This window comes from Heteronotia binoei, chromosome 13 (assembly GCF_032191835.1).
Source record: "Heteronotia binoei isolate CCM8104 ecotype False Entrance Well chromosome 13, APGP_CSIRO_Hbin_v1, whole genome shotgun sequence".
Taxonomy (NCBI): Eukaryota; Metazoa; Chordata; class Lepidosauria; order Squamata; family Gekkonidae; genus Heteronotia; species Heteronotia binoei.
Window position 1 is genome coordinate 12,618,879 of NC_083235.1, and position 11,658 is coordinate 12,630,536.

The 11,658-nt window shown below is 49.9% G+C and overlaps 1 protein-coding gene across 1 annotated transcript in view; it reads right to left on the reverse strand.

The window, feature by feature from the left end:
• The window catches only part of HUWE1 (HECT, UBA and WWE domain containing E3 ubiquitin protein ligase 1), a 159,811-nt gene that overhangs the window by 95,324 nt on the left and 52,829 nt on the right, over window positions 1-11,658 (reverse strand). The window contains 6 exon segments of the mRNA XM_060252849.1: window positions 392-514; window positions 888-1,104; window positions 2,106-2,300; window positions 2,946-3,046; window positions 5,537-5,670; window positions 5,767-6,012. Coding sequence (XP_060108832.1) covers window positions 392-514; window positions 888-1,104; window positions 2,106-2,300; window positions 2,946-3,046; window positions 5,537-5,670; window positions 5,767-6,012 — 1,016 coding nt within the window.

The following is an 11,658-nucleotide window of genomic DNA, read 5'->3' on the forward strand; positions in this document are numbered from 1 at the left end:
CTCATTTTACCAACCTCGGAAGGATGGAAGGCTAAGTCAACCTTGAGCCAGCTACCTGAACGCAGCTTCTGCTGGGATCGAACTCAGGTTGTGAGCTCTTACCACTCTGCACCACAGGCCTCACTCACGAGGCAGAGCCAGCCACAAAATCCGGCTCCTTAAGTAATCATTAGCAAACACCAAAGAAGCCTGCTTTGGTGGGGAGGGTGGGATAGAAATCAAATAAAGTAAAAAAAAGAACTGCTAGAGCTGATATAGAACCAACAGGCCTTAGCTCTCCACCCTATTTAGCATCCTGGAACACATTTCTTGTCTGAGATGTTGAAAGCAGACCCCCATTTTCAGCCCCTAAGACTAAAGACGATAAGGAGTGCAGCGGATAAATACTTACTCAAAGAGTGCGTTATGGCCCCCCGAGCACAGGAACTTCTGCAGCATAAGGTGGTAGGGATACTTCCTCTCATCAAACAGCATGGGTGACGTGAAGCCCACAGAGCAGATGAAGAAAGTCAGCCTAGAAGTGGAACCAACCGAGTTAAAATCAATCCTGATCTCCGGGGCTGGAATTCTCGCAGAAGCTCCTTTGCATATTAGGCCACACACCCCCTGATGTAGCCAATCCTCCGAGAGCTTGCAAAAAAGAGCCTTGTAAGCTCTTGGGAGGATTGGCTGCATGAGGGTGCGTGTGGCCGAATATGCAAAAGGGCTCCCGCTGGAATTCCACCCCTGCCAATCTCACCGCCCAAAATGATCCTGCGGCCTCGAAAGATATTTTCAGGGAAAGCAGGAGCAGCTTCCTGCTCAGAACGTCAAGGGGGAAAAGCTTCCCTCTTCCTTCCTCCCAAACTTTCTGCAGGCAGAACCGAGGTGCAGGAGGCGGGACTCACCGGAAGCGGGGGGTGGGGGTGTAAGGTGGGGGCTGCCAAGAAAGCCCCTTGGTGAGCAGCTTCGTCAGCGCCGAGGCCGTGGAGCGAGCTGCGGGCGTGGGCGCCGTCGTGGTGCTGGCGGCGTGGTGGCTCCGGCGTTGCCGCACCGGGGAGCCCACACACAGTTTGACCAGCAGCCCAAACAGTTCGGCCAAGGCACGGCCTAGCCTGGAGGACGCTGAAAGGCACAAGAGAACAATGAGAACCTCTCCTGGCAACCAGAAAGCCTTCTGCCCACCCTGCAATGTTGCAGAAAGATTGCCAAGACCCCTGAAGCTTCCTAAAAGTCAAGGGTTATGCCCTGGTAACTTCTCGCTGTAGATGAAGAAGACGACGACTGCACATTTGTACCCCATCCTTCTCTCTGAATCAGAGACTCAGAGTGGCTCGCAATCTCCTATATCTTCTCCCCCCGCAACAGATACCCTGTGAGGTGGGTGGGGCTGAAAGGGCTCTCACAGCAGCTGCCCTTTCAAGGACAACCTCTACAAGAAGTACGGCTGACCCAAGGCCATTCCAGCAGCTGCCAAGTGGAGGAGTGGGGAATCAAACCCGGTTCTCCCAGATAAGAGTCCGCCCACTTCACCACTACACCAAACTGGCTGTGTGGTGTGGCCTAATGTGCAAAACTGGCTCTCAAGAAGAAGACGACTGCAGATTTATACCCCGCCCTTCTCTCTGAATCAGAGACTCAGAGTGGCTCACAATCTCCTATATCTTCTCCTCCCGCAACAGACACCATGTGAAGTGGGTGGGGCTGGAGAGGGCTCTCACAGCAGCTGCCCTTTCAAGGACAACCTCTGCCACAGCTACGGCTGACCCAAGGCCATTCCAGCAGGTGCAATCGGAGGAGTGGGGAATCAAACCCTGTGAGGTGGGTGGGGCTGAGAGAGCTCTCCCAGAAGCTGCCCTTTCAAGGACAACCTCTACCAGAGCTATGGCTGACCCAAGGCTATTCCAGCAGGTGCAAGTGGAGGAGTGGGGAATCAAACCCGGTTCTCCCAGATAAGAGTCCGCGCACTTCACCACTACACCAAACTGGCTCTCTGAAAAAGGAAGCAGGTACCGAATGGCACAGGAAGAACCCCAAATGCAAGGCGAGGGAAAGGATTGTGGTGCTAGACCGGCTATTGTCTCCCAAGCCCACCCTCTCTCCACAGCTCCTGCTGTGCTGCTCACCTGACAAAAGTGGCTTGATCTGCTTGATCCTGGCTGCCATGGCCGGGGTGATCTTGGACTTCCCCTTCGGGTCAGAGGAACTGGGCTCGTCCGTCTCCATCGGGGCCAGGGTGTCGCCGTCCAGGCCGATTCCTTCCAGCAGGCCTTGGGCAGAGGCTTCCATGCTCCCGGCTGCCATTGCTTCCGGTTCACCATCTGCGGGAGGAGGTGGAGACGGTAGTATCCGAAGCAGCGAGCAGTGACTCACAAAAGCTCCTCCCTCCCCTGCCACAAATGTTGTTAGTTGTTAAGGTGGACTCCGGCTCTTTGCTGCTGCTGCAGACAGGCTGACGCAGCTGCCCATCTCGAGCCACCTCTAACGTATTCAGTTTACACTCCATAAAGACCGTGAATCGAGAGCAGGTGTCCCCAACCCCTGGACCGAGGACTGGTCCCGGTTCGTGGACTGTTAGCAACTGGGCTGCGGAGCGAGGAAAAGGCACTGCACCGCCCCTTTCCGGGACCTGGGTGGATGAAAGAAGCAACCGCGGCCTCACTTGGAGCGAGGCAGAGCAGCCCCCGCTGCCTCTTCGCCTACCCCTCATTTAAAGACCCCCATGGGGGGGCAGGGACAGGTAGGCAGCCTGAGGTGGCAAAAACCCCAGCACCCCCCAGCACCAGTCTGTGGGGAAATTGTCTTCCGCAAAACCAGTCCCTGGTGCCAAAAAGGTTGGGAGCCACTGACCAAGACAATCCTCCCCGAGAAACTTGAATATCTTGAAATCTCTCCCCCAGTAATGACAAGGATTCATTTGGAAGACAAGAAAACAGCTTCCCCTCCCCCCCCGCCCCCAATCGTACCGGCTTTTTTGGCTCCTTGGGTGGCGGTGGGGGTAGTTTTCTCTTCCTTCGGGACCAGTTTTTGCATATCGGCTTGGCCAAATTCACAGCCAGAAGGCAAACTGCAAAGGCAGGCAAACGAGGCATAGTTAGGACAAAGGGGTGCTTCGCTGCGGGCACACTGGCTCCTATCCTCGTCAAAAGGATTAAGCCCACTAGAGCAAGGGAATCAGCCACTCTCCATTAGCATGGGTCCTGGACATTCTCCAACTCAATGGCAAGGAAGCTACAGCTTGTGAATTAGACCTTCATTACCATGGGTCTCAAACAGTCTCCCACTCAATGGCAAGGAAGCTACAGCTTGGGAATTAGACCCCCATTACCATGGGTCTCAAACAGTCTCCCACTCAATGGCAAGGAAGCTACAGCTTGGGAATTAGTCCTCCATTACCATGGGTCTCAAACAGTCTCCCACTCAATGGCAAGGAAGCTACAGCTTGGGAATTAGACCTCCATTACCATGGGTCTCAAACAATCTCCCACTCAATGGCAAGGAAGCTACAGCTTGTGAATTAAGAGGAAGAAGAAAATTGGATTTATATTCCGTCCTCCACTCTGAATCTCAAAGTCTCAGAGCAGCTCACAGTCTCCTTTATCTTCCTCCCCCACAAGGTAGGTGGGGCTGAGAGGGCTCTCACAGTAGCTGCCCTTTCAAGGACAACCTCTGGGAGATCTATGGCTAACCCAAGGCCATTCCAGCAGGTGCAAGTGGAGGAGTGGGGAATCAAACCCGGTTCTCCCAGATAAGAGACCACTCACTTAAGCACTACACCAAACTAGACCATTATCATGGGTCTTGAACAGTCTCCCACCCAACGGTAAGGAAGCTACAGCTTGTGAATTAGACCTCCATTAGCTTGAGTCCCAAACAGTCTCCTACTCAATGGTAAAGAAACTACAGTCTGTGAATTAGACCCCCATTAGCTTGGGTCCTGAACAGTTTCCTAGTCAATGGTAAGGAAACTACAGCTTGTGAATTAGAGACCAGGATGTCTTCCTCATTCCATATGGCCTCTTGCTGTTTCCTCCTGTGTTGCCAAGTACAGTCAACACCCAGCTGCTTTGAAGCAACAGAAAGAAATCAGTCTTAAAGATGGAATGGTTCCTTATGCTCTAGAGCTGCCACATTATCGCACCTGCTGGGTGTCAGTAGCCCACAAATCATGCCAAGTGCCATGAGCCCTGACGAGGAGGAACTGGAAGGGTTAACAGACCTGGAAGAGTTGCCAACCAGTTCCTCAGCTGAACAAACAGCAGCTGGCCCATCAACCACTCTCTAGGCACCAGTGTCAGCTGCTGACAATCAATCTCCTCCAAGCTCTCCTCCTCCCATCTCAAGAGTTCGAAGCAGGCTCCGGAAAGAACTTTCAGAGCGAAGAAATGAGGCAAGCTGATGCTTCAGATCTCTCAGCCCTGAGGTGTAGCGGAGTCACTGCCACCCAGGGAGCAGGCTGATTGAGACTCCCATATAGCTCCCACCCAGGCCCTGGTAAACTTGTGGAAGCAACAAGTCTATTCTCTGGCTTGCATCCACGCTCCTTCCTGATCCTGACCTGCTTGATTTCTTTGGCACCCTGACCTTTTGGCTTTTGGACATTGACTTCTGATTCCGGTTTGTGATTCTGCATTGGTGACTTGGCTCCTGCTTGACTTCCTGGACTCTGACCTTGGACTGGGTGTGGAATTGTAAGGGACTACAAGGAGGAATGATGGGCAATGGGGGAAAGCTCTTGCTGCTTTCAACAATACTGCTCGGGGCAAATGAATAAAATGGACTTTTTGTCCCGTGTCTCAACCTTCTGACCAACAGGACCCCGGGGTGGGGTGGGGGGAGAATTCCATGCTTCAACAGGCCTCCAAAGAACAATGCAGTATCTTCAGTCCTCTATTCTCAAAATCGCTCCAAACAAGATCTCAGAAAGCAGATTCGCTGCCATCTGGCTCCAGCTTGGCATCCTCCACCCCCAGTGACACCAAGGTTCACCCCTTTAGTGTGAACGTATGAGCAAGGTTCCCTTTAGTGTGAACGTATGAGCAAATACACACGGATTTTCACTGGTCTGCTCACAACTTTTCAGTCTAAACCAGGGGTGGCCAAACTGTAGCTCAGGAGCCACATGTGGCTCTTCCACACATATTGCGTGGCTCATGAAGCCTCCCCCCCTCCCTGAAGGCATTTCTCCCTTTAAATCACTTTGCCAAGTCAGCCAGTGGCTTGGAGAATGCATTTAAAGTTAAATTCTTTCCATCTTTCCCTCCCCATCTAGTTTCCTTCCTTCCCTTCTTTCCAACATCTGACGTTCATGTCTTGTGGCTCTCAAGCATCTGATGTTCATGTCTTGTGGCTCTCAAACATCTGATATTTATTCTGTGTGGCTCTCAGGTTAAGGAAGTTTGGCCACCCCTGGTGTAAATGCACAGATGCTTCCTCTAGGCTAGGTTTACATGAAAGTCAAATGTAGGCTTGCTCCCAACTTTAATGCTAGTGGCTCACACAGTAGAATTTTTGCCCACAAGAGTCCTCGGCTTAGAGGGAACGCTGGTCCCATTACCTGTTTGGAGTGCATAGCGACAGCAGCACGGTGCTCTCCCACACCAAGGAACAGTAGAGCTGGCTCAGCTTGCTCAGGACACTCAGGCCCAGCTGCGATCCCCACTGGTTAACCGAAATGGCTCTGATCTCGCTCTGTTGAGGAAGAGACGACACGGGACTGAGCGCGGGCTCTGCCGGTAGAAGAGCGGGGCGGCCAGCTCGCTCGCAGGGAAGGACGGCAGCTCTTACCTGTCCCACCCGGCAGGTGTGGACAAACATCATGATGTACGCGTGGGCGGCGGTGAGGGCATGGAGCAAGGGCGTGGCCTGGGCCGAAAGGGTGGCGTCGGCGACGTTGCCCGCGCACGCCAGCTCCCGCAGCAGGACCGAGCCGCCCGGTGCCTCGATGGGCCGGTGCAGAGGCTCCAGGGAAGAAAGGATGGAGTCCAGCTGGAGCAGCCCTTCCTGAAGGACCTTCGGTTCGTGGGAGAGGGTCTAGGGAAGAGAACACAGAGCGCCTCCTATTAAACACAGCTTAACAAAGCAGAGAGATCTCTACCTCAAAACCCAACCCGCTGAACTCTAGCCCAGGACTGTCATGTCGCGGCAACACCTAACGCTCTGCACGAGAGCTACCTGGGATGCTCTCTGCTGATAAGCTTCGAACCTTTTGGAAAGGCTGCAATCAAAAGACTACCCCCAGCAACTTTCAAGGATAAGCCTAGCAGCGCATTAAAAAAAACAACTACTCCACACCAACTGGGACGATAGCGCTGCAAAGCTGGCCCACGGCAGTGAGGTATATAACTCTTTTCATGCATGCTAACTCCAAGCTTGGCCTTTTCAATTTACAAATAACCACCTTTAAAAGAGTCGAAGTTGATTCAGTGCACCTCCGGCGTAGCTTTCAAAGTTAAGAGATCACTGCGTAGTTATTTTAGCTGCCAGCTGCAGCCCATAGTAATTTTATCTGCTTCTTGCATAAACAAGATTATGTGGTTTCGTCCATGAAAGGGTTTGTCGAGGAACTTCTCCTGGCAGAGGCATGGACATTGAGGGTGGAATAGAGGGAATGCTTATTAAATCTGCAGATGATACTAAATTGGGAGGGGTTGCAAATACAGTAGAAGACAGAAACAGGATACAGGATGAACTTGACAGGCTGGAAAACTGGGCTAAAACCAATAAAACGAACTTCAACAGGGATAAATGTCAAGTTATGCATTTAGGTAGGAAAAATCCAAGGCATGGCTATAGGATGGGGGAGACTTGTCTTAGAAGTAGTATGTGCAAAAGGATCTAGGGGTCTTAGTGGACCATACTCAGAACATGAGTCAACAGTGTGATGCGGTGGCTAAAAAGGCAAATGCAATTCTGGGCTGTATCAATAGAAGTCTAGTGTCCAGATCACATGAAGTGATGGTATTGCTTTACTCTGCTTTGGGAAGACCTCACCTGGAGTACTGTGTTCAGTTTTGGGCACCACATTTTTAGAAGGAGATAGACAAGCTGGAACGGGTCCAGAGGAGGGCGACAAAGATGGTGAGGGGTCTGGAGACCATGTTCTATGAAGGAAGGTTGAAGGAGCTGGGCTTGTTTAGCCTGGAGGCGGCTGAGAGGTGATATGATCACCATTTTCAAGTACTTGAAGGAAGGGCTGTCATCTAGAGGAGGGTGTGGAATTGTTTTCCGTGGCCCCAGAAGGTAGGACCAGAACCAATGGGTTGAAATTAAATCAAAAGAGTTTCCGGCTCAACATTAGGAAGGACTTTCTGACAGTCAGAGCAGTTCCTCAGCGGAACAGCCTTCCTCGGGAGGTGGTGGGCTCTCCTTCCTTGGAGGTTTTGAAACACAGGCTAGATGGCCATCTGACAGCAATGTGGATCCTGTGAATTTAGGGGTAGTTATCTGTGAGTTTCCTGCATTGTGCAGGGGGTTGGACTAGATGACCCTGGAGGTCCCTTCCAACTCTATGATTCTATAATTGTTTTTGGATCCTCCCAGCCACCTGATTCTGTAAGCATTGACCAGATTTGTGGAGAAGAGGCCTGCTTAAGAAACCAGTCCTGAAAGTACTGCATCAACTAGGGCGGCAGTCCCCAAACTTTTTGGCATCAGGGACCGGTTTTCCACGGACAAGGGGGGGGCATGGTTTTGGGATGATACAATTGTGCACTTTATTTTGGTATGGTGGTTAAGTGTGTAGACTCTTATCTGGGAGAACTGGGTTTGATTTCTCACTCCTCCACTTGCACCTGCTGGCATGGCCTTGGGTCAGCCATAGCTCTGGAAGTGGTTGTCTTTGAAAGGGCAGCTTCTGTCAGAGCCCTCTCAGCCCCACCCATCTCACAGGGTGTCTGCTGCGGGGGGAGAAGATAAAGGAGATTGTAAGCCACTCAGATTCGGAGTGGAGGGCAGGATATAAACCCAATGTTGTCGTCATCTTATTATTATTACCTTCAGCACCGACAATCTCACTGAACTAATATAACGGAAATCAGAAGCTTGCCATCTTGGATTTTTAATATGTATGGAAATGTTTTTATGTATATTTAATTTTAATAAATATGTTTGTAAATTGCTAAACGTTTTTAAACTGTTGTTAGCCGCCCTGAGCCTGTTGGGGGAGGGCGGGATATAAACCTGATAAATAAATAAAATTATTATTACTACATTGTAATATATAATGAAATAATTACACAACTCACGGTCCCGTTGTTAACGGGCCACGGACCGGTATCGGTCCATGGCCCGGGGATTAGGGACCCCTGAACTAGGGCACCCTAGAAAGGGCTGTTCAGATCAGAGGCTCAAGAGCACATGCATGAAGTCGCTTCTGACTTGTAACAAACCAAAATGTTCTCCCAAGCATCCTATTGTTAACAGCCCTGCTCAGGTCTTGCAAAGGGAGAGCCACAGTCTCCTTGATTGACCCCCTCCGTCTCATGCCGGGTCTCCCCTCTTTTCCTGTCGCCTTCAATTTTGCTTAGCGTTATTGTCCTTGGTGAGGCCTCATTTGGAAAACCGTGTACAGTTTTGGTGACCGTGATCTCAGAAAGGACATTGCAGAGCTGAAAGAAGTAGAGGAGAACCTATTGATTCTGCTGTAAGCTATGAACCTTGAGTCTGTGTTAGAAGTCACTGAAATCAGGTTCCAGTTTGACAGCCTGGTAACTGAAGACGACCAGCATTGAAACGTCTTGAAATCTAGAAGGGGCATCTTACGAAGGCTCTAAGGGTTTCCTGCTCCTTCCCACTTGAAAGAATTTCAGAACTTTCCACGGACTGCATGATGAAATTTATTTATTGAAGGAAGGAATTGTTGAAGATGACTAATCCCTCTATTTGGAAACTGTGGAAACAATTGATGTGTTTTGCAATAATTGTAATTGAAAAAATTTTTTCAGAGAGAAGGTATGAAAACATTGCGTACACTGGTTTAAAATTACATTAGGACTGAAGCAATTGCATTGCTTTTCAGCGGTACAGCTTGTGGCAGTATTTTTTTTTGCAGGCCTTTGGATGAGGCAGCGGGCGTCCTATTCCATCGGCTGGCCCTCTGCTGCGATCCATCTCTGCTGTAACATTACATTTATTTACTGTTCTAGACTCTTAGTATATAGTGCCCAACTGAGCCACCTTTTATACCTTCTTATGATTTCTTAAATTGTATTGCTTGACTTGGTTTTTACACTGTTTTTAGAACGCTGTCATCAGCCCTGAGCCCATTTTTGGGAAATTGGCTAAAATAAACAAACTGGTTTGGCATTGTCTGCCTCCGTGTAGGAACTCTGGGCTTCCTACTGGGTCTCCCATCTAAGTAAGATATAAGAACGTAAGAACATAAGAGAAGCCATGTTGGATCATGCCAATGGCCCATCCAGTCCAACACTCTGTGTTACACAGTGGCCAAAACCCCAAGTGCCATCAGGAGGTTCACAAGTAGGACTAGAAGCCCTTCCACTTTGCACCCCACCCACAAGCACCAAGAATACAGAGGATCACCGCCCCAGACAGTTCCAACAATATGCTGCGGCTAATAGCCACCGATGGACCTCTGCTCCGTATTTTCATCCAATCCCCTCTCGAAGCCAGCTATGCTTATAGCCGCCACCACTTCCTGTGGCGGTGAATTCCACAGGCCCTTCTTAGCTTCTGAGTTCTGATGTGATCAGGCTAGCCTGGGCTATCTAGGTCAGGCTTTTACTCAGAAGCAAACTTTTATTTTTATAAATTCTGCCAGGGCTAATCCCCTGGACTGGGGGGTGGGGAAGGTTGCTGGTACTGAATACAAGTGAGCTGTGGCATTAATTATGCCAGATGGAGATTTATCGTGCAATTAAGGCAAAGCATATGGTTATCAGCTTATAAATACCACATATATGGCTATTCTTTCTCTCTCTCTCTCACACACACACTCATCAGTACAGGGATAGCTCCAAGAGACTTCCACGGCTGTGGCAACCACGGCTATTTGAACAGCCCCTCAGTCAAGAGAAAAGATTTTAAAGATTAGTTTGCATGTATTGTACGTTGGTGACTGCAACCTTTTCCAAAAGGTTTATGCTTGCAAACTGCCTTGAGAGGGGTGTCAAGCTCATTTGTTACGAGGGCCAGGTCTGACATAAATGAGACCTTGTTGGGCCGAGCCAGGCCAGTTGGGCCGGGTCACGTGTGTGCCTATTTGAAATTAGGTAGCAGAGTTATAAACTTTATAAAGGTCACAGACAAACACAATTAATTTTTTTTAACAAAATCTTAAACCATGCTTAAAATGTTAGCACTTGTTGGTCTTAAAAGGTGCTTTCTTTGTATTTCTCCCATGGGATCCAGGGAACTGGGCAAAGGAAGCTGAAGCTCTTTTCTTCCTTCCCCATGGGATGGGAGGGGAGAGGAGCCTCAGCCAATAGAAGGAAGAGAGGCTTGGCTCAGCTCTGCGGTGCGATTCAGAGCCTGGAAAAACAAGTTCTGCCTCCCACTTCCCCCTTCCTCCCCAAGGGAGGAGCCTCAGCCAATGGAGAAAATAGAGCAAAGCAAACTGTTGTGCAGAAGGAAGCAGATGACAGCCAGTTGCTTGGGGGGGGGTCTGATAGGAGCCCTCCGGGGCCCTGATCTGGCCCCCAGATTGCATGTTTGACACCCCTGCCATAACTGAAAGGAAGTCTGCTCGTACTGGAGAAAACTCACATCTTCTGGAAAAGCCTGTAGTCACCAGGGCACTCTGCTAAAACAGCCAAAATCCTGCACCAAGGTAGCTCAGCATCTCAAAAGCTCATTTTGCAGTGGGCATAAAAATGACACAAGGCATCATACTACTTTACAAAGAGAGATGAAAATGTGGAATTTGGTGCCAGCGGACGTCGTGAATCATGGCTTTAAAAGGGGATTAGATAGATTCATGGAGGATAAGCATATCAATGGCTACAAGCCATGGTGACAGAGAGGAACCTCCACCTTTAAAGGCACTGATCCTCTGAACCCCAAAGCCAGGAGGCAACGTCAGGCAAAGGTTTACTCTCTGCCCTGTTGCTGTCTGTCTGGAGGAACTGGTTGGCCACTGTGTGAGACAGGATGCTGGACTAGATGGACCACTGGTCTAATTCAGCAGGGCTCTTCTGATGTTCTTATGAAGGCCTCGGCCTCTCTGCCCTGTTGTTGGCCCTCCAGAGGAACTGGCTGGCCACTGTGTGAGACTGGATGCTGGACTAGATGGACCACTGGTCTAATTCAGCAGGGCTCTTCTGATGTTCTTATGAAGGCCTCGGCCTCTCTGCCCTGTTGCTGGCCCTCCAGAGGAACTGGTTGGCCACTGTGTGAGACTGGATGCTGGACTAGCTGGACTACTGGTCTGGTCCAGCAGGGCTCTTCTGATGTTCTTAAGGGAAGTTAATGTGTATAACGCTGCAGTTTTGATTATCAAGTAGGAATTCAGAGGGGCATGGAGGGAGCTCTAACAGGGTGCTGAAAGATGGTCCTTGAATATCCTGTTCTATAACTCCTGATCTCCCAAGCTTTCACCTGGGCCCACAGTTGCCCATATACACTTTTCTTTACAGCCATAACAGCCAAGCTAAGTTTTCAAACCCATACATGAACAAACAAATATGAGCTATGTTTCTTTGGGAAGTGAATACTGCAGTC